The 24,242-nt window shown below is 42.6% G+C and overlaps 1 protein-coding gene across 1 annotated transcript; it reads right to left on the bottom strand.

The window, feature by feature from the left end:
* Positions 1-226: 226 nt before the first annotated feature.
* On the bottom strand, positions 227-21,658 carry rab4b (RAB4B, member RAS oncogene family). The gene is made up of 8 exons (XM_056283133.1): positions 21,518-21,658; positions 14,295-14,375; positions 9,409-9,523; positions 8,867-8,929; positions 6,286-6,440; positions 3,924-4,019; positions 3,519-3,699; positions 227-3,310 (listed from the first exon to the last, which is right to left on the bottom strand). The coding sequence occupies exons 1-7, from the start codon at positions 21,531-21,533 to the stop codon at positions 3,584-3,586; spliced, it is 642 nt and encodes a 213-aa protein (XP_056139108.1). The 5' UTR covers positions 21,534-21,658; the 3' UTR covers positions 227-3,310; positions 3,519-3,583.
* Positions 21,659-24,242: the final 2,584 nt, after the last annotated feature.

Genomic DNA, 24,242 nt, shown 5'->3' with positions numbered 1-24,242 from the left:
TTTCCACCAGTGTAGGGGGCAGACAGGACAGAGGAACAGTGAAAATACTGTGGATACAGTGCTACACAACATATTTGAGATAAGAATGAGTCATGCAGGGTTCAGAAACAGCTGCTGCACATTTTTCTGTACAGTGCGTTAGCGCCCCCTAGTGGGAATTGGGAAGCACAGCTCTTGCGCGGTAAATTATGCAACTCATCCATGAGGTCATTCTAGCAGCCAGTCAAAGATCAATAAATCAGTCAATGTATCCACTTCTCCTACATTAACCCACTCTAGCCGTTACTCCATTGACCCAGGGACATAAATCCAGACAATTAGACACACAGGGCCTCTGATCTTCATTAATTCAATTCTCTGATAGGCCAACCCCACCCTTACTCTGCCTTTGAAGGGAGAAACACAGTTAAGATTGACTGAAGAAGAATGATGAGGAAAGTGAACTATTTAGATAACTAGATAGCCAGTTGGTGTAAAGATCAATTTCTCACAGTTGCGTGTCGTGATATGTGCACAGCAGAGAGGGAGGGACATCAACCAACACAGAATCTGATGTAACTCCTTTGAGCGCTTGAAAAGAAACCTAGTCTTGATGTCAGAGATTTGGAAGAGGAATGAAAAACATCCAGGAGACACCTGAAACGCATTAACTTAAAAAAAAAAAACTAAAAAAACAAGCAGTTTACTCAGAATTCCATATTCATTACAATCAATGAGCAATACGCACCCTCAATAAGACAATAGATAAATCTTATTTACAGCATAGATTACTCAAGATGTACAGTAGTTTTTTTTTAAGATGAGTCAATGTCATGAGTTACTAAACAACAACTGAGTCAGACTGCAGACGACATCATTTGATAATTTCAGCCAGAGTGCAACAGCAGGCTGGAAGAAGTTAAGCAAGGCTCTTGAGAGCTGGTCGGTCATTTGGGCTATTGATTAATTTTCCCCCACACAAAATAAAAACACTGTTAACATACACAAGTGGCTCTTTTTATATATAGTTCTCAAGACTTTGGATGAACGGCTGCAGAGCGAGTGCAACAGTGATTCTGATCATGAGTTGATGTCAATGGGCTGCTAAAGCTCAGGAAGCCAACGTCACCTGCACAGCACTAGGCAAAGACAAACAAGCCTTCAGATGCCAGAAGGACTTGTCACCCACACAACAGTCTTGACAGAAACACCGCAGAGAAGAGAAGATGAAAACTCAGTTGTTCCTTAGTAAGAAATGATAACATCTATAATTAAAATCTTTATTGCAGTCTGCATTTCAATTAAAACAAAATGTACAGTTCTATAGTTACAGCATATAAACAAGACCAAAATGATAATTCACAAGAAAAAAAGTGCACTTGCAGAAGGAAACAAAAAACATTTCCAAAAAAAAAAAAAGTTTGACAAGTCTGTCTCTTGATGTCCCACACCATCTTCTGGTTTTACATTACAATTTATTATCTTGCTCTCGTACGTGTGCTACACTACTCGAGTTTGAAAGCATAGTGCTGGCCTAGGGGGACACTCCTGAATGTTTATAAGAGCAGAGCACACTTAGGAGAAAAAGACATTACCTAGCCAAGCTGTTTTCGTCTCTTTAAAGCTGGGTTGGCGTGACCTAATCTCAGTGTTTTTGATGGCAGCAGTACCTGTGGCTGAAACTAAAGGTGGGCGCTCGGGATGTTCTGAACCCACAACCCCATTCACTACCAATCACCACTAAACGTCTGTAGGTGCTATAAGCGAAGAGGAAATGTAATGCAGTGGAAACTCTCTTGAGCAACACAAGGTCTGCTCCAAAGAGAGAACAGCTGGTTCACGGTCTGTCAACTCAACTGTACCACACAGAAAGAGAAGACTACTGCTTCTGTGCTTTTACGGGGAGAAGTGACACCAAATAGGGAAGTCTGCAAACAGGACATTTCGTCAAAGTAGACTTGAAACCTCTTGTTTAACAGCGATGTGCTCTTATCACTAAATAGGATGGTTGGTATGAATGTTTCTGATGCACAGCATTGAAAAACCAACTGCGAAACCAAGTGTGGTTTCCTGTAACTTGCCTTGTACATGTATACAGAGCAGCATTAAAATCATAACAGGGTGGCAAAAGGAGGAGAATAAGCAGAGCAAGAGAGCCAAGATGTGGTTAGCTTTGCAAAAACAGATAACCCTCTCTTTAACTCGTTGCTGTGATAGGGTCAGGGAAGCAAGCGCTGGAAATCAGATGGCAGAGAAAACGTTGACCTTGTGGCCTTTGGAGTAAAATTAAGAACACAATTTCTCCCATCTTTGTGCTTTCAAAAAAACCCATGGGCTGGCCTCTGTGGGAGTGGAGTGATTTAACCGATTCCCTTTGGAGGCATGGCGACTGGGAATAAAATACATCCACAATGTCAAGTTTACTGAGGGCAATACTTTACATCATTAGAATAGTGCATTTCAACACAAACCAATAAATAAAGAATGCAACAGGCGAGCAAATACCGAAGACTAAGCAGGAAGCCTGGTGCACTATGTTTGGACTAATATGATAGAAAAGTTCCCAGCTGCAATTAATTTTCAATTAGCTACTCCAATATGCATCAGATCTAGGGAAATAATCAGACAATTATTTTAACAATGATTTGTACATTGTTGTGAATGTATCTACAGTTGGTCTGAAACAAAATCCTGACATGAGCTATAATTCAGCTGTAGAAGATTTTGCTAAAGGAAAATTTTGAAATGGAAACCCGTTCACCAGATAATAAAAAGAAAATCATTCAATCATTTGAAAACCATTTGAATTTACAAGGAGTATATTGTCCAGTGCAAAAAGGCCTCAAATACAGGTCAATAAAATGCAGAATACAGGGGTGGACCTTTAAAAAAAGAGCTGACCAACGAAATCATATCAAGCAACTTATCAAGCAAGACTGAATCATAAATAACTGCAAAAAAAAAAGATATTCAGTCACAGACGGTACGATGATGTGTGTATGTTTGAAAGCATCTAGAAGCACATATTATTCAAACCAGAAAAAAAAAACACAGGGCAGCCCCAACAAATGAACCCTTGACAGTTCCCTTTCTGGTAAGAAGTAACAATTTTCCTTTGAAGGTTTTCTTTGCCCCATTCAAGCACATTCACACTGAGGGGCTGCTCTTCCTGTGAGACCGGGTCAGAGGTGACCACCTTTGGTAGGAGGCAGAGACTCTTACCAGAGGTCAGGGGTCAGGGGTTGCAGTGATCTCCATGACCTATCCAGGTGATCTGAGGTGTGTGAGACTGATCACAGTTGGAGTCTGACACATCTGAAAACATCTGGAGCTACAATGTGAGAAAAGAGAGAGAGAATGAAAAACTCTACAGGACGATCACTGACCTGTGTTGGTCAATTACCACAGACAAGTGCAAGAGAACAGGCAAGGGATCCCAATACATACAGTAAAAAGACAATCAAAAGACAATAAACATCTAGATAGTGGTCCTATGACCAGGCTGACTTTGTAACGGTACAGTCTTTGATTACACTGACCTGTAGGGGATGTCCTGTCTGTGCATGGGCTCTGGGGTGTTGAGGTTGGGCTCGAGCCCCATGCCCTAGCAGTTACACTGCTGCTTATTCTGTGTGGTAGTGCCTCGGGGCTGTCGCAGCTGCCTCAATGAAGCATCTCCATACTGGATCCCTGAACCCATTCTCTCCGGATCCAACTCACCTTAGGAACATAGGTCATAAAGTAATAAATACGGATGCCATACACAATCCCTTCAAGATTACAGTCGTAGGGATGACTGCATGCACACAAGGTGAAGACATACACACATCCAAACTCTCTCTCACGCATGCAGACAAAAAAAAAAAAATGTAGTCGGTTTAAGGAGCATGTTCACGCGGTAACCTAACACAAGACACATCCTCTGAACATGCACGGTTTGGTACCTGATTCTATCTTATTGAGGATGGTGCGGGCACACTTTAAGAATCCCTCCTCTACGTTCTCTCCTGTCAGAGCGCTGGTCTCCAGGAACATAAGCTCTGCATAGACACAAACATATACTCCAGATGAGATATATGAGAGAGAGAGACAGAGAGCAAGAACGCACGTGAGAGAGAGAAAGAGAGAAGATTTGTGAAAAAGAGGTAAAAAGGTAAGGATAGGGTTGAGTGCAGGGTAGAATGTAGAGAAGAGACCATGGGAAGTAAGCAGTGATAAGGGGTAAAATATGCTCCTTTTCCACTACATGGTACTGGCTCAACTCGACTCGACTTTTTCGTTTTCCGTTACTAGAAAGTACCGGCATTTTGGTAACTGTTACAACTTTTCTGGTACCACCTTTATCGAGGTTCCAAACAAACTGGAGTGGGTACCAAAATTAATGCAGACCAGCTAAACTGTGGGGATACTGTTATGGTAATGGAAAACGACACTACGAGTCGAGTCGAGCTGGGACCATGTAGTAGAAAAGGGGCAATAGACTAGGTGTAGACTAGAGTTGGGACCAATCCGATCCAATATCGGTATCAGGTGTCAATACTGACATAATTCACTCACCGGATAGCAGACGGATGTTACCGATCCACAACCAATCCAGATTCCATAGTATGATGTTTTTATGAATCATAAATATGTAATAATGCAATTTTAAGCCCATAGCCAAAATGGTATATGCAAGTTCAGGTAGCATGAAGTGTTTTGAGTGCAGCGACAAGGGACAAAAGTGCTTCGCTTGCCCACATAGAGAGCAGGAAGCGGAGAATGCCGAAGCCACTGACCAGGGGCCTGAAGCAGGGGGGTGGGGGTTGGGGTCGCAAGGAGGCGGGGTAAACAAGCGAAACCCCACTAAATGTAAATCTGGAGTCTCCTAAACGCCATAGTAATTCAGAGAATGAGAAAATGGCCGTACATGATGTATAACTGTATAAGAGGGACCCAGTGTGCGTGGGATTAGTGGCGCTGCTGCGTACCTAACTTCCCCGGCGCAGAGTGACGGGGAGGAGGCGACGGTGGATCTGCCTGTCACCGAGAGCCAGGGGAAGAAGGATGATGATGTTATCATCCACCTTCTGGCTCTCACTGACAACAAGTGACAGGAAAAGCCAACTGAAGAACCACATTTACAATCTTCCATCACTTATCCAGGTTATTGTCACAATTTGATTTAATTGATGCTTGGGGAATAAAAAATTCAAACACCAGACAGTTCACATGGCTAAAGGTTTCAGGGAACAGGGTCAGTGCTGGCAGGCTAGACAGGGTGTATATCACCAGATACTTTAACACTAGGTTAGTCAACAGCAACGTATTTCCAGTGGGTCACAACTTAGTCAATGCTGTTTTATGCCTTTCATCACAATAAAAAAATAAATAAATCTTTTCTGCAATTTTTTTTTGTGATTTTCCCCCCTTTTTCTCCCCAATTGTATCTGGCCAATTACCCCACTTTTCCGAGCCGTCCCGGTCGCTGCTCCACCCCCTCTGCCGATCCGGGGAGGGCTGCAGAATACCACGTCTCTTCTGATACATGTGGAGTCACCAGCTGCTTCTTTTCACCTGACAGTGAGGAGTTTCACCAGGGGGACGTAGCACGTGGGAGGATCACGCTATTGCCCCCAGTTCCCTCTCCCCCCTGAACAGGTGGCCCGACCGACCAGAGGAAGTGCAAGTGCAGCGACCAGGACACATACCCACATCTGGCTTCCCACCCACAGACACGGCCAATTGTGTCTGTAGAGATGCCCGACCAAGCCGGCGGTAAAGCGGGGATTCGAACGGGAGATCCCTGTGTTGGTAGGCAACGGAAAAGACCGCTACGCTACCCGGGCGCCCCCTTTTTGGCATTTTAGTATGAAATGACTACAGGATAGGTCTTTTTGTAAAAACTTTTTTAAATTATTTTGGGTAATTTGGAGAGGAAAAAAAATTTGACTCTCGAAGTTAATCAACACATTTAAGGAGTTACCATAGCAATTTGCCTTCGTACACCTGTTTGTATGTGAAGCCTATTTAAAGTACAGTTCAAATAAATTGCTTTGGAATATATATTTAAATGTAATGCATTTTTGTATATTTTTTGCTCTTTTAACAAGAAGTGCTGTGTGGCTTACAACAGCCTCATGTAACCTTACACATAATAGCCTATCAACAACAACAATAATATTAACATTAATAATATTCAAGAAAAAAGGCTCTGGTAGCAGTGTTGGCAGATATCCAAATTCAGATATAGAAATCGGATCGGAACTGAAAAAATGTATAGTATAGACCTGTACATCTGTAGGCGATTTGTTCAGCGTTAGTTACCATTCTCCTGAGCAAAGCGCGAGGCTTCCAGGAACGTCACCTCTCTGTCTGCATCCAGGTCCTTCTTGTTGCCACACAGGATGATGACGATGTTGGGGCTTGCCAGCGTCCGTGCATCAGTCAGCCAGTTGGTCAAGGCATTATACGTCTCTCGGCTACACAACACGAGAGGACACAGCTTAGCATGCACTGGTTGCCATAAATGAACACAGTGTGGCCAAATCGGCACATCAAGCATGGCAGCGAAAGCTTTATAAAATGCCAGTGCAAAGTCAAAATCATAATAAAAGGACAAAATCCTCATCAAATATGTGAGGTAAGAACTTGGTATTCTCCCTTTAGTTTTGTTGTTTTTCCTCCCCAGAAATCCATTTTGACAAATTTGCTCAAAGGTTAAACACAGCAGTCTGTTAAACAGCGAAAGGTTGGCTGAGTCATGGGGAGAACTTGCAAGAGAATTGGTTTTGGGGCGATGCCACTGGTCACCATAGTGACAGCTCGGCAGTGTCAATGGCAGAGCAGGGCCGGAGAGGTAAGCAGAGGGGTGTGGGCCCGCAGGATAATGTCTCCCAGCTGCAGTCAGAAGACAGCTAAAGGATGACGTCCATTTTTTTGGCCCACGTGCTGATGACAGTGTTGCACAACTTCAGTCATAACTCACCACTTGCCCCCCCCCCCCCCAAGTCTTACACACTGCTCACTAGCCCTCCATTCTGTTTATCTTCCTGTTTATCTTTCAGCTACACAACACGGATGAATGTCTCCATCTCCCTTTCTCTCTCTCTCTCTCCATGCTCTATTTCCTCCCATCCCGAAACACACACACACACACGCACACGCACACACACATGCACACACATACACCTCTCCTCCTCCTTTTCTTTTGGTTGACACTTTCTCTAATGGACTATTGCTTTTCGGGCTGCTGCCATCTGCCAGGAGACGCTGCTTTATTACAGCTCCTGCCAGTCTGCATGTTACCCCGCCCAACACAGACACAATCTTACACACTTGAACTGTATTACATCCCTGTCACTCTACATCGCGGCATTAACTCCATCTTGATTACGTGACAGCTCTGAGAGAACTCGGGGCTTATGAAACAGAATCCTGTGACTTTGTACTGCCACACACATCCACATCCGTCTCAGCACATCTACATCACATGGTACAGTCTGAGGGGTAAGACTGACAATCTACAGCTCTGTTACACTGCACAGGCTAAAAAACAACCCTCATAAATACATTTTATTCTGCATGTTTTTGGATGACAACATGAGTAAGCATTCATGCTAGCCAGCACTTCAAGTAGGCAAGCCACCAAAAATCAGTTAATTTTACTGGAAGTCCATAACATAATATAAACATAACACGTTCAATCAACCACAGAAGACAGAGTGAAGAGGCAACTTCTGCAAGTTCTTTTAAACATATAAAAGGAAAAATAAAGGCAATAAAAGAAAAACAGGAATACTTGATTACCAATGCAAAAAATATGTAAACATTATATCCAAGTTGCATTTGCGGGAGGAATGGTGAAAGAGATAGCCTGCAACACAGAGCAGTCTAAATACTAGCTTAGATCACGATGGAAAATCCCCATCATCTTGTGGTGTGTGTGCTGAAGTAATCCACCGGCAACTTTAGAAGGTAACCAACCACTGCTCTGACTTTTTTTTTTCCGGTCCTATACACCTAGTTAGCTATTATATAAAAGTGAGAGTGACTAGTTCTGAATTTTTTTTATATTTTTTTTTTGCGGTCCTATACGTCTAGTTAGCCATTATAAAAGCGAGAGTGACAAGTTCTGAATTTTTTTTATTTTTTTTTTTTTGCGGTCCTATACGTCTAGTTAGCCATTATAAAAGCGAGAGTGACAAGTTAATTTTGGTTTTCAGAACTCTTGTGGCCTGCAAACAGCTGAGTATTTTTTCTGCCCTGGTTCAGATAGCCCATTTGCATCTCCATCCACGATGATCTAATACAAAAATGGCAGGGGCGTCCAGGTGGCGTAGTAGTCTATTCCGTTGCCTACCAACATGGGGATCGCCAGATTGAATCCCCGTGTTGCCTCCTGCTTGGTCCGGGCATCCCTACAGACATAATTGGCTGTGTCTGCAGGTGGGAAGCCGGGTGTGGGTATGTGTCCTGGTCGCTGCACTAGTGCCTCCTCTGGTCGGTCAGGGCGCCTGTTTGGGGGGGGGGGGGGGGACTGGGGGGAATAGCGTGATCTTCCCACGCACTATGTCCCCCTGGTGAAACTTCTGTCAGGTGAAAAGAAGTGGCTAGCAACTCCACATGTATTGGAGGAGACATTTGGTAGTCTGCAGCCCTCCTCGGATCGACAGAGGGGGTGGAGCAGCGATGGGAACAGCTCAGAAGAGTGGGGTAATTGGCCAGGTACAATTGGGAAGAAAAAGTGAGAAAAAATCCCCCCCCCCCCAAAAAAAATACAAAAATGGCCATAAATACAGTTTTGCAACTGTGCTCTCACAAGCAATATTTTGGTGTGGAAAAGGTTGATTGATCTGATGAATGTAGTGACTGCCAGTAAAAAAGTGTGGCATGTTGGCAGTCTTACCTGGTGATGTCGTAGACAAGCAGTGCCCCAGCCGCTCCTCGGTAGTAGCTGCGTGTTACAGAACTGGGAAGATAGGAGACAGCTTTGTTAAGCAAATGCATTCACAATATCACTAAACCGACCTGTCAGCCAGTCAGAGACCAGGTGGTAAACCCGTTTCCCTCAGCGACTTCGGTCAAGATGTCCACGAGCAAGGCAATCTAACTCCAACTGCTCCAATTGAGATTCTCAGTGGTACGAAAACTGTAGTTGTCCATGACAGCTCACAGGTGTTAATGGTTTTGTACGTGCAAATGTGAAACAGTCACTGAAAAACAGCACAAGGGCTGCTTTGACTTTCTGTAGGATAATGTAAGGGTAAAATATTTTTTCAGATTTAAAGGGGAATCATATGTGGTCAAACAGGCTTAAAAGCACAGCCCTAATTGCTTTCTATCCATGCATCCTAAAAATGGTGAATTTAAATGTCGTTAATAAAATGTACAGTCTTTCTCAAAGATATGTAGAACACAAGTTTAATGCATGAAATAGGGGACGTTTACCGGAATCGCTCCTGTCCAGCAGTGTCCCAAATTTGAAGTTTCACAGTTTTACCTCCGACATTGACGACTCTGGAACCAAATTCAACCCCTATGGTGTGATTGGAATCCTGCTTGACTGATTCAGCAGAGGGAAGGGGAAGAGAGTAAAGAGAGAGAATGGAGTAAATTAGTTGTTTGACCAATTGCTCTAGACAAACTTTCAAGTGTTTAGAAGAATATGTGGGCCATTTTGGCAATATTTTATTGCCGCAAAACCCCCTTTATGGCAAAAAGCGTTAACAGATAGGTCTGTGGGAGGGGACCTTAAAAAACCCAAGTGGTGATGTGTTAAGAATGTGGCCTTGTTATACACCAATCAGCCAAAACATTACAAAAACCTAATACCGTGTTGGTCCTCCGTATGCCAACAAAACAACTCTGACTTGTCGAGCAGGGCTGGGCGATATGACTTCAAATCAGCATCACCATTATTTCCAACTTTTAACTCAATTACGATTAAGGAACGATTGTTTATTTGATAGGTTTTTGGTTTTTTTTACACTGCCCTCATAGTTCTCTGACAAGGTCTGTACTGTAAATATGCTGAACTACTGGGATATTTTTTTCTAATGAAGCATATCATGTGTTTGTGATTTTTAAATAATTTAAGGGAACACACACAGATGAACTAGTTATGGCTATTTATTGAATATTTCTAACAGTTGAATTCAAAATCAGTTGAAATCGCAGGTTCCATTCATCATCAATGTAGTGCAATGTAAGGCTCAAGTATGGCTCCATCCTTATACCTGACCAGAGATCAGACGTGGCTGCAAAGTACTGAACAGATTTTAGTTCAGCAGCTACCTTCTCACGACATGTTTTGTACACGTTGGGCACCGCTGTTTGGGAAAAAAATATTTTTGCGATGGCACAGTGTATCTTTTGTCGAGGGATTTAATGAGATGTTTAAACCCACTATGTTCCACAGTAGCTATGGGAGCCATATCCTTCGCGATGTAATATGCAATCACATCAGTTATTTCTTTCCATCTTCTTGAATCCTTGGCATTTGCAAAGGCTTGTGTTAACGACAGCTGCTTTGTGGGAGCAATTTGGCGTTTGTCGGTCTCTCCCTTTTTTTGAGCCATGCACTCTTCATATTTGGTAATATGATTGTGTTCCAAGCAATTAAACAAATTGGTGGTTACCTTTTGTCGCTGAAATTATTTTTTCGCAGTCTTTACATTTGACTTCTTTTTGTTCTGTGCCATCTTCACTGAAGCCAAAATGTGTCCAAATGACGGACACGGCATTCTTTTTAGGCATAAGCTGCTCAGGTTGAGGCCTATTTGTTGGCTCAGTGTTAGCGCTTGTGTCATCCATGCCACCAGCTTGCTTTGAGTGAACTCAGACTAACGTTAGTTGGATGGGGTGCAGGCACATGACTGAACATGACATAGTATTTTTTTTTAAAGGGACAGTTCATGAACACACACATTGGGGAAATATCAACCGAATTAACCGACAAGAGCAAGATTAAGTTGGTGAGAGGTTCTTAATGTCAGTTTCGAAACATTTTCGATTAACTGCCCAGCCCTACTGTCGAGGCATGGATTCCACAAGACCTCTGAAGGTGTCCTCTGGTATCCAGCACCAAAACATTAGTACCAGATCCTTTGAGTCCTGTAAGTTGAGAGGTGAAAGAGGCCAGTGCCATCAAGGAATACCGTTGCCATGAAGGAGAGTGCCTGGTCTGCAATGATGTTTAGGTAAGTGGTGCAGGTCAAAGTAACATCAACACGAATGCCAGGACCCAAGGTTTCCCAGCAGACCATTACCCAGAGCATCACACTGCCTCCGTCGGCTTGCCTTCTTCCTATAATGCATCCTGGTGCCATCTCTTCCCTAGGTAAATGACGCACACACACCGGGCCATCCACACGATAGAAAATACAACGTGATTCATCACACTAGGCCACCTTCTTCCATTGCTTCTTGGTCTAGCTCGGACGCTTACATGCCCATTGTAGGCGCTTTCGGCGGTGGACAGGGGTCATCATCATGTCCACTCTGACAAGTCTGTAGCTATGCAGCCCCATACGCAGCAAGCTGTGATGCACTGTGTTCTGACACCTGTCTATCATAGCCAGCATTAACTTTTTTAGCAATTTGAGCTACAGTAGCTCTTCTGTGGGATCAGACCAGATGGGCTAGCCTTTGCTCCCCATGTGCATCAATGAGCCTTGGGTGCCCATGACCCTGTCACCGGTTCACCTTCCTTGGACCACTTTTGGTAGGTACTGACCACTGCACAATGGGAACACCCCACAAGACATGCCGTTTTAGAGATATTCTTATCCAGTTGTCTAGCCATTTGGTCCTTGTCAAAGTCACTCAGATCCTTACACTTACCTGTTTTTCCTGCTTTCAACACATCAACTTCAAGAACTGACTGTTCACTTACTGCCTAATATATCCCACCCCTTGACAGGTGCCATTGTAATGAGATAATCAATATTATTCACTTACCTGTCACTGGTTTTAATGTTTTGGCTGATCAGTGTATCACCCAACAGGTGTGCCCTGCCAGAGTAAAGCCAGTACTTTAAACTCAGTTCTCAGAGACTTAGTACTGATCTATAATGCGTTGGTGTGTTGTACTTGTTTAAAGACATGAGCTGTTATCTTCAAACGGCTCATATCCATATCAGAGGACTAGAGGGAGTCCCTGAGAGATTAACACTGTCAAAAACCTCCTCTCTCTCTTAGTCCAATGACAGCTCTGGGACTTGACAGGTCTTTAATCTAATTAACACAAACGTCTCTGTGCTTGTGTGTGTGAGCGTCTGGGTTTCACACTATTCACCGCATCTTCAAAAATTGCAGGAGAAATAGTTTGCAATAGGGCTGCAAGATGATGCTTTCAATGCAAATCCAGGGTCTTTTGCTGGATATTGTCATCTCTCTAATCACAAGTTTAAGTCTTAACTGGAGGAACAAAATTACTTTACTATACTTTTGGCCTCTCACCTTTTCAATGATTTCCAGCAACAGAGGACATTTGAAATAAAATGTGATGTTTTCAATAATGCATACATTTCAACTTTCAACGACGAATAGTGTGTCTTGATGCATGCTCAATGATCCAGGTAAGGAATCCCAGAAAGTTGAATCAGTATATCTCGACACAAAGTTTAGTGGGAGAAACGTTTCATCGCTCACCAAGTGACTTCGTCAGTCTCAGCTGACTGCAGGTATCCCCACCCTTATAAACAGCAGAGTTGCATAACGGCCGAAACTGGCAGTTACGTCACAAAAAAACCAGCAATCAGTTTCATACGCAAATTGCCATGACCATTAATTAGTGTTAAAATGGCCACGTTCTATTCACAGAGGGTTGGGGGAATAGCTGTAATCAAAGCATTCTATGATGACGACAGATGTACTCTTAAATTTTCTTTTCTTTTTTTTTTTTTGTGGATTTTCTCCCCAATTGGCCAATTATACCCACTCTTCCGAGCCATGCTGGTCGCTGCTCCACCCCCTCTGCTGATCCAAGGAGGGCTACAGACTACCACGTTTCCTTCGATACATGTGGAGTCGCCAGCCGCTTCTTTTCACATGACAGTGAGGAGTTTCACCAGGGGGACGTAGCGCATGGGAGGATCATGCTATTCCCCCAGTTTCCCCTCCCGCCTGAACAGGCGCTCCGACCGACCAGAGGAGGCGCTAGTGCAGCAACCAGGACACATACCCACACCCGGCTTCCCACCCGAAGACATGGCCAATTGTGTCTGTAAGGATGCCCAACCAAGCCGGAGGTAACACGGGGATTCAAACCGCCAATCCCCGTGTTGGTAGGCAACGGAATAGACCGCTATGCTACCCAGATACCCCCACTACTCTTAATTTTAACCCAGGTGTCATCCACATACCTGAACCAAAGGTGGTGCCCCTGGATAGGAAATCAGAGCCCGCTTTTCCACTTCATCCATATTCATGTTGGAAACTACAGATGAAACTGGGGGAACCATAGCGCACCCATGTTTCTGCTTATAGTTTTTTTTTGTACCACTGTCTGTTCTTAAGGAATAATTCCTCTGATCCATCTTTTTTGGGTTTACATGCATTAAGCAGAGTTTTAGCTAGAGCACTTTGAGTGTGAGGTTTATCTGCCAGGCCAAGTAAATCCTGTCATTTCTTGTCCTTCAAGGGAAATTAAGCAATCAATTTCCTTTACATGGAAGAAGATATGAAACAAGAGAGTATTGTGAGGAGTAAGACTGGCTGCTTTACAGCTTGTTTCAAAGCTGGAAACATACACAGCATATGTTCATGAGAGGTGTAAGATGAACAACAGCTCATGGACACAGCAACGTGGCATTATGCTTTTTGTATTTAGTTGAACTCCTAAAAAAAAAGTGTTATTAAAACTTAATCCAGGTAACAGAAACTGGTAGCAATCTCGTTATGTGTTTTTTGTTGTTTTTTTTTGGTCATACATAATAGTGTATATATCTATCCATTCAAATCTGCCTATCATGAGTAGTCCACTCAATAAATAAGCCCATTTGGATAATTCAACCAGAATTTCTTTATGCAATGTCAAAGCTGCTTTAGAAGACATTTGCTTTGGTCATTTTAGTATTCCTTAAATTAAAACGCTCAATTAATGGATGGATGAATGGATATAATTTTTTCTTGGGGTGTTGGAAATCAAAATAACACTAAAAGTTTCATTAATTGACAACTTTTTAATGTATAGCTACTCATTAGCAAACTATAAATGTTGACCGAATTAAACAAGACAGTGAGGTCAGCAGTCTGATGTATGGTCATTGCATCCTGGATGTGAGTCAGAAACAGTTAAATCTTGATTTTTTCTTTTCAAGGGAGGCACTTACACTTGTTCTCAATGAACTGGTGAAGGAGGCAGGATTTCCCTGCCCCGGCACTGCCAATCACCAGGAACTTGAACAGGAAGTCTGCAACCAAAGGAGATAGGGACAAAAATCAATGGGACACCTGTGTCTGGGGAAATATAAACCTGCTGCTCTTTGCTCTTCCTTCCATTGAGGCAATCCTTAGATTTTCTTTTAATCCCACCTGAGCTACTACTCTCAGTGTCAAACATTCCCAAATTAGCTGGCTAATCTCTGGACCTTGCATGTGAAGAGACTGACGGTCTACTTGTGATTCCAATTTAATTAGCTCAGGAGACATGTTTATGCTAATCAGAAATGGGCTGTACACGAGCCCCTAAGAGAGAAAAAGCAACACAAAACAGAAAACATTAGGTTTATGAAAAGTGACAATGAAACTGCATGTCAAAGCATGAAAATGACACCGGGCAACCAGGTGGCCAGGTGGTTGTACAGATGACGATATTGTGTGTGTGTGTGTGTGTGTGTGTGTGTGTGTGTGTGTGTGTGTGTGTGTGTGTGTGTGTGTGTGTGTGTGTGTGTGTGTGTGTGTGTGTGTGTGTGTGTGTTTGGAGGGGGGAGGGCATTTATATTTTCTCATTTAGAATGTGCTTTTATCCAAAGTCACATACAAGGGAGACCATCTAAGGATTAAGATAGGCCTGGAAAAGGTACGAGTTTAGGCCTTTCTTGAATGAAATAAGCAATTCTGCAGAGCTGCTGCATGACAGGAGTTCATTCAACCAATATGAAACCAAGTGAGAGAAAAACCTGGACCTAGACCTCAGCCCTTTCTAAGTGGGTGTAGACACTATCTAAGTTCTTGCTCTGGAGAGTAAAACCCATAGTAAGGAGTAGGGCTGTCAAATGAATATTCCAAATTTGAATATATAACCGAATTGTAAAAAAAAAAAAAAAAGACATTCGAGTGTGAAAATTAATATTCGTTCGTGAAAAAAAAGCACCACTACTGCAGCTGTCTGCCACTCGGTTCTCGTGAGGACCTTGGCTGCTGCACTAAAACACTGCATGACAGACAGGAGTCACACAACGTCACTTTCATTTCCTTTCAAATTCAGGTCAAGCTGAAATGAGCGAATAATTCAACAATCATGTGGTAGGGCGCTCCCAACCCAACATGGCCACAGAGAGTGATTTTCACTCTGAACAATCTAAAATGCCCCGTTTGGAAATACTTTGGATTTTCGTCAGAAAACGGAAAAATTATGGAACCTATGGTCTTTAAATGAAGTTTTACAGTATAGGACATTATTTTATTTATTCATTTTGTAATGTGTAGGTATGTAGATCTTTTAGAAGACATGTTTACTTTGAAATAAATATACCTATACAAGTACTTATGTCTCTTGTTGTATTAGTTTGCCTTCTTATGGACATAATGCGCAAGAATATATTTGCCATCACACAGGGCCGACACACACACACACACACACACACACACCTAGGGACAATTTAGTATGGCCGATTCACCTGACCTACATGTCTTTGGACTGTGGGAGGCAACCGGAGCACCCAGAGGAAACCCACGCAGACACGGGGAGAACATGCAAACTCCACACAGAGGACGATCCGGGACGACCCCCAAGGTTGGACTAGCCCGGGGCTCGAACCCAGGATCTTCCTGCTGTGAGGCAACTGCGCTATCCACTGCGCCGCCGTGCCTGCCCGATATGAAACAATATGTGGAACAAAGAGACAGAGAGAGAATGTACGAGTCCGTGTTTGAGTGGGTGAGTGAGTGAGAGTGTCATAAAGCGACAGAGAGAAAATGAGAATATTAAGCGAGTCAGTGTTGGTGAGACAACTAAAGGATATAACTAAAAAGAAAGCTAGATGATTGCGTGTTAGGCCTCCTGTAGGCATGTTTCAGTCGGATTTGGACAAAGAATGTAGCTTTAGCTGAAACACAAAATGCTGGCTCCAATCCAAAACTGCTTGCCTAGCAAATAATTATACTGTGAATACTGGTAAGATTACTGGTTAAGAAAAATGCCCTGTAAATATTCAGATCTGCCCAAGGTCAATGAAGGCGGCAGTCATGAGCAGAGAGGGGATGAGATTGATCTTTTGTTCCTCTGTGACATTTAAACACATTATGCTAGGTCTCTTGGAGCCGCCTTCTTTGATCCATACAAATCACCCTACCAATTCTATTTATAGTTCACCTTTGTTTGTGTGCCCATGTTTTAACGAGCAAGATAACCTTGAAATCAAATCCATGGTAAAACAACTATTGAGGGCAAAGTAAGCAGCCTAACAGTCCCTTGGGTTTGCCATTGCAACAGCAGCCAGCACTACATCTCAACCACAAGCTGTCAGTGAATCTGACAGCAAAACTGACAGAATCAAAAGCCAACACCTCTGTTAAAAAAAGCTTTCATCAGCTTTTCAGTGCCTTCTCAGGCATTGCATATTCCCTCTAGATATTTGCATAAGCTGTCAATATGTCAAGACAATGCTAAGAGTGATGTAGTACTGTCCCGTGCAGCAACTGCCTAGCAGACTATTGTGTTCTTTGACATTGAAATTAAATCAGCCTTAAGGAGAAAGAGTAGTAGTGTCGCAAAGTGTTACATGAACTTCACATCTGGACCTACTGCTTCAGTCCAAACTCAAGATTGCTTTTCTAACTTTTTTCATCACTGCTGCTGTAGTTTCACACTATGAAAACTCTGCAGTGTAAACATGCAGTGTAAGGCAAATGCATCATGCATTTGCCTCACACTGCATGTCTTCAATGTCAATGACAAACATGGAAAACTGCGTGTGCTTTGCATTCTTAGTTTTTCTCATATTTATTTGGTGCCACTACCAGAATGTGGAACACAATGAATGGCCTGGGTGCATCATATGCAGTAACATTGCGCCATGTTCATATGAAGTGCTCTGAGACATGTTTTGAGATGAAAGGCAGTGATAAGATATGCCTTTTCTGCTATACTTGCAGTGCATTCACATCTGCCAGAAAAGTTAACTCAGGACCACAGCTCTCCTTTGCCGCATATTTTCAGAAAAATGGTGGATGTGTGCGACATTCTAACAAAATAATTAATCAATATCAACTCACTTCTTTAAATGACATGACACTGTGTTCATACTAAGTGCAATTTGTGCAGTCATTCACATGAAGTGTACCCCAAACCCTGTTTTTAAATGGACTCCTGTCAGCTTTTTGGGTGTGCACTCAAGTCTGAAAACAGCTTTCACACATGACTAAATATACTGAACTTTCGGGGTCCTGAAAATACCCCCCAATCAGCCCAAGCCTCAAACCATGGTTTACTTTTAAAGAACACCTGAAACACAAAGACCAGACACAAACATCTTTAGGGCATGGCAACAGGGATCATTTGAAAATTTCATGACCATAAAAATATAAATGCTCAATCAAGCTCAAAATGTACTGCATAAAGAAAAACTGCTGACTTACTTGTATTCTTAAATAAAGTTGGGCCTAATCGCCATATTGATTTGATATTAATTTTCATTATACTGTCACTATGACATATGAGCTCATTTTAGGGTAACCTGGTTGAGAACCTTTACACTAATACTCAGTGGCCAATTGGGTATGGTAAGAAAGTGAACAATGGCCAATGTTGTGGCGATAGACATGTGATACCATCAGAAAGTGAAATAAGGGATGCATGTACACCAAAGTCATATATCAAGACACCATGTCTAAAAAAAAGGGTAATAACAGACTAGAATTTCCCCAATGCTAGAATGTGACATGAAGAGCAGGATGCAACTGTTTTGTTTTTTCTATACAGAGGTTTGTGAAAGCTCTAACACAGAAGAATGAGAGATGTCTTTCATAGAGATGTATGGGTTATAGAATAACTACTTTTGCCCAACAATCTTGAGCTAGTGGTCTGAGTGTAGACTTTTGTTTTGAAAGTAATATATCTCTACTTTATAGCCACCATATCAAATATAACACCTTGTGCTTTTGTTGCTGTCAATTAGGGCTGCAAGTAACATTGATTTTGATTACTGATTAATCTATTACTGTTTTGATTAATCAATTTATCATTTTGTTAGTAAAATTTCAAAAATAATGACAAATGCCCATCACAAGATCCAAAACAAATATTAGCAAAATAATCATAGGGCATTTTACATGATAGATCATGACATTACATACACAAAAATACCATATTTAAGAATCCAAGTGAGGTTCATCACATGAATCTATTTGGTAATTTTAAGTATAATCCATCTATTATCCAGACCGCTTATCCTGCTCTCAGGGTAAGTAAAATATCAAACCAAAACAAGTTTTCAAATAACCCTCCCTAAAATATTTCAGACCTTATTTTGTGAGAAATTGTAAGTAAGATTCTTGTTACATAAACTTAGAAAATTGTGTATCACAATATGACTATTTCCAAATGTCATCCCAATACAATAGTTTTGAAAAGAGATCAGCAAGAACATTGAATTACTGCCTTTGCTTACTTAAAGGAATAACTAATCCTTAGACCCTTTTAGTGAGTTTGCTGGCATCTACAGATTGAAAACTGTAAAGGTTAAAAACATTGCAGGCTGGTCTTGGTACTCTGTGATGTTAGCATAGCAGGATAAACACAGCTTCAGCTAATAACATTAATAATAGGCCTGTTGGATATAGGCGTACCAAAGAACCAGCACTGACAGTACTATAGACCTTTTTCCCAGCAGCCATACTGACATGAAATAGTAGTGTAAACAGATGTTACCAATGATACTCATGAAGTTCCATTCCATTCGGGTCAAAACAGAACCAGGGTGCGGCTACTGTGCATGTTGGTTCACTGGAAAGGCTCTGCTACACTAACTGGAGCGAAACCTTAATTAATTTCATTAATGAATCCTGTGTTTACCTGCTATTCCATGTCAATATGGCTGTAGTCAAAAAGGTCTATTTACAATTGTTAATGCTGTCTCCCAATGCTGATAGGTGTGCTGAAATGAAACATTTGTGAGGCTGTAAAAAGCAAATGTTTGGTATTTTAATTATGATATGTCATATCATATTTGATTTCTGTTGATCGACTAATCGATTGACTAATTGCTTACTTGCGTTGTTGTCTCCTGACTACATCCTTGCTTGTGTTGTATTACTTCTCAGATGTACGTCGCTTTGGATAAAAGCATCTGCTAAATGAAACTGTAACATTGTAATTGTTTCAGCATTAAAGTGCTATGTAAATGTAATGATTATTATGATAAACTCCGTAACTTAAAAAAGAAAATGCATGTTAAAATGTGTGCTTACGTGCCTAGTATCCAGTTACTGCATGTGTGTGAGGGTTGTTTTTTATTAAAAAAAAAATGAATGGGAATACTATTGGCCACTTTTAGGTCAGGTTAACCTGGCCACATGCCTCCTCATGGCACTTTTTCCAAGCTCTCTATAAGTCCTCATGGAGAGAAAAAAGATGAGACTTGGGTAGAAATCAATACAAGAAAGAACATTACAGCTACTATTAGTGCTGGCACTTCACTGTAAAAACAAGCTACTGAAACAGCACTTCATGTACAGTAGGAGAGAGAAATGGATGAACTAAGAGTGAGCGTAAAAGAGCAAGCAACAATGTAAAGGTGCAAGGAGAAACAAATGGTATATTTGAGAGAGCGCAAGCAGGCAGTGAGAGAGAAGAAGTCATTTCCTTTCACGTGTGTTGATTTTATCCAGGCTATATGTTTGCTTCAACACAAAGGAGAGCCATGTTTAATGAAATGCAATCAAGCAAATATATTGTGTTTTACTTTGTGGTAAATCATAACGTGAAACACTGTCAAATACGATGACACACTGTGTCAACATATGCAATATATCGTTTGCCTTCACTTGCCAGCAATCAACTGTTAATTCAGTGTCTTTGTCATAAATCAGGGTGAAAATGTGAGTGGGGATTTTACCCAAATGACAAACGACAAGTCCTTTGTAAGGCTGGGCAATAATTCAATATTATCATTCATCTTGTTTCAATGGCATTGTATCAGGATCCAATTCGGATACTGCAAGATCGTGATACACAATTTTGCGGCCCAATTTAATGATAACGAGAATTCATCAGCTAAGATTTCTCACAAAATGAGTTCTGAAATGTTCAAGGGATTTGGAAACTAGTGTAGGTTTAACATTATACATTACCCCAAAAAAAGAAAAAAGGATGCACCAATACCAGGCCCAAACTGAGTATCAAAGACCCGATACCAAAGGCCATGAGTAATATGTCATGATTAAAAGCAAAATGACTTAATTCACTTGCATTTTTTCGCACATGGAAGTCTGTATTTGTTTAATGGTGGAAGAAAACTCGTTCTATCAATTAATTTGCTATTAGACAACAACAAAGTCTTAAGTCTGCGCTGTTCAGCAAACGTAACGGAACAGATCGGTACTCGGTATAAGCCGGTGCTTAAAGATTCGTACTCTTGGGCAGTAAAGTGATATCGGCGCATCCCTGCACTTCAGTTTGAATATGAAATATGGTAGTTTTGCATATGTACGCAGATATCGAGAAATAAATTTGCTTCGTGCAAAATTTACTATGGCGATCATGGTAGTAATATTTTCATATCTCCCAGAGCAAGTCCCTGGAAACTTAACAGCTTGCTGCTCCGCAGATAACTAAACATTACAAGATACCGTGACTTCCTGTTACGGGTTTGGGTGTTTTTCTTACTACCGATACATTGGGGGGGGGGGGGGGCAGTTACTGATACTGAGACCCAATATGTTTTCAATTTCACCCCAAGGATTTTACGTCTTTATGCGTTTCTTCAGTTTACTTTCAGTATCTGCAAGATAAATCTACGTGTTACGAGCCAACGCAGCTGAGATAAAAGTTGGTCCAACTTTTAACTGACCGCGGAACTGCATGTTTGCTCCCTCTCTCTTTGCCACTAAATAAAACATTGAATGTCGTTATCATTGGATAAAGGCGTCGACTAACAGATATGAAAAATACCGTTGAAAGCACAGCCTTCGGGATGCTGTTAGCTAACATTCTTAGCATTTAAATCTACTGACATCCTGACCTGGCAGGTTAGCTGGGGGAGCTAGTGTCAGCTAACGCTACAGCGAGCTAGCTACCGTTAGCAGGAGTGCTAGGTGCCAGCCACATAGACAGACTAAGTGTACGATGAAGTTAGCGAGAATGAATTTTCACACTTCACTACGCGACACGTACCGTATGTCTCAGACATGTCGGCCCTCGTCGTATGAAGGACTCAGTAGCGCTCTGTTGTCGGTTTCTCGGTGTATTATCGGTGCATGAAGGCTGTAAACTCTGCACTAGCTAAAATCTCCCACCTCGATTTGGGTGTTTATCACGGGGCGTTCAGTGCCTGAATCCTGTTTCCACTGCTGGTACAACAAAACGTCAGCTTCCGAAACGTCATGACGCACACGCGAATGGCGTCATTAGCGACGCCTCCGCTGTGGCGCGCTGTAGTTTATCCCTTACACCCAAATGAGCTATGATAGTTTACTATTCTGCTGTTAACTATGTTGTAAACAACTGGATTTGCTAAAGTTAACTTTTTTTATTATTCTTAATCAAATAGATTTTGAATTACAAACCTATCTTGGGATTTACATAAAGTCTTCCTCGCCTCTTGTGCCCATGTGAAGTCTATTCTCTCTGCAGGGCTCCACTGAGCAGCGCTAGTTTTGTGGCCTGGGGGCCCGCCAGCTCTTGACTGCAGCTGTGGGGTTTCCTGACGTTGTCTTGGATGGTCACAGATTCACTACATTTGCCTTTCCGCCAGGCCATCACAGGGCTGCCACACATAGTCTATGATGTTACATTATAATTCTGTTATTTTTGTGTATTTTGTGCATTTGATTCCTATTGCATGTCTGTCTGTCCTGAAAGTGGGATCAGAATCAGAATCATCATTATTGGCCATGTAGGTTTGTACATACATGGAATTTGACTCCGGTATTGTGGTTCTCTCATTATACTTAACATAGAATAACAACACTACAACACAACATTCTTCGTATACACACACACACACACAAACACACACACACACATGGATTGACTATATACAGGTGAAATAGGAGGCAATAAAGTGCAATGGTGCAGAGAGTATATCAGAGACGCTGAAATAAATGTTAGCAGGTTCCTTACATACATACAACTTACATACAACCCAGCCACTGAGGATGCACAAACCAGTGCATTCTTAGTGTCGACCCCGAACCCAGATAAATGGGGAGGGTTGCATCAGGAAGAGCATCGTTAAACCTTTGCCATATCAAATATCCATTCATCCATCATCTGAACCGCTTATCCTGCTCTCAGGGTCGCGGGGATACTGGAGCCTATCCCAGCAGTCACTGGGCAGCAGGCGGGGGGACACTCTGGACAAGCTGCCAAGCCATCACACAGGGCTGACGTACACGCGCGCGCGCACACACACACGCACACACACATACATACATTCATACCTAGGGACAATTTAGCATGGCCGATTCACCTGACCTAAATGTCTTTGGACTGTGGGAGGAACCCGGAGCAAACCCACGCAGACACAGGGAGAACATGCAAACTCCACACAGAGGACGACCCGGGACGACTCCCAAGGTTGGACAACCCCGGGGCTCGAGCCCAGAACCTTCTTGCTGTGAGGTGACCGCGCTAACCACTGCGCCACCGTCCTGCCCCATATCAAATATGCGGATCATAAATCAGATTTCCATACCGGATTGGTCGAGGCCCCGGTTACCAACGACCGCCCGCGGTAGTGCTGGCCATGGTGCCGGTGGAAACTATGCTACTATTGGGCGAAGTAGAAGGAGAGGGCGAAGGCATGTCCAGAGGCAACGGGAGAGGAGGAAGGAAGGGTAAGAGTGTGGAGGTGAGAGTCGGAACTTTGAATGTTGGCACTATGACTGGTAAAGGGAGAGAGCTGGCTGATATGATGGAAAGAATAAAGGTAGATATACTGTGTGTGCAAGAGACCAGGTGGAAGGGGAGTAAGGCCAGGAGGATCGGAGGTGGATTCAAACTCTTCCACCATGTTGCGGATGGGAGGAGAAATGGGGTAGGTGTAATTCTGAAGGAAGAGTATGCCAAGAGTGTTTTAGAGGTGAAGAGAGTGTCGGACAGAGTGGTGTGTATGAAGCTGGAAATTTAAGGGGTGATGATGAATGTTATCAGCGCATATGCCCCGCAAGCTGGGTGTGAGAGTGTGAGATGGCAGAGAAAGAAGAATTCTGGAGTGAGTTGGATGAAGTGGTGGAGAGTGTACCCAAGGAGGAGAGAGTGGTGATTGGAGCGGACTTCAATGGGCATGTTGGTGAAGGGAACAGAGGTGATGAGGAGGTGATGGGTAGGTATGGTGTCAAGGAGAAGAACGTGGAAGGACAGATGGTGGTGGATTTTGTGAAAAGGATGGAAATGGCTGTGGTGAATACATATTTTAAGAAGAGGGAGGAACAGAGGGTGACAAGAGTGGAGGAAAGTGCACACAGGTGGACGCGTTCTGAAAAGGACTGGAGATTGCAAGGTGATGACAGGGGAAAACGTAGCTAGGCAGCATCAGATGGCGGTCTGTAGGATGACTTTGGGGACCAAGAAGAGGAAGAGAGTGAAGGCAGAGCCAAGGATCAAATGGTGGAAGTTGAAGAAGGAAGACTGTTGTGTGGAGTTCAGGGAGGAGTTAAGATAGGCAGTGGGTGGTAATGAAGAGTTGCCGGATGGCTGGGCAACCACTGCAGAAATAGTGAGGGAGACAGCTAAGAAAGCACTTGGTGTGTCATCTGGACAGAGGAAGGAAGACAAGGAGAGTTGGTGGTGGGATGAGGAAGTACAGTCAGTACACAGAGGATGAGGTTGGCAAAGAAGAAGTGGGATAGTCAGAGAGATGAAGAAAGTAGACAGGAGTACAAGGAGATGCAGTGTA

This window comes from Lampris incognitus, chromosome 7 (genome assembly GCF_029633865.1).
Source record: "Lampris incognitus isolate fLamInc1 chromosome 7, fLamInc1.hap2, whole genome shotgun sequence".
Taxonomy (NCBI): Eukaryota; Metazoa; Chordata; class Actinopteri; order Lampriformes; family Lampridae; genus Lampris; species Lampris incognitus.
This window is presented reverse-complemented; position numbering and strand designations above follow the sequence as displayed.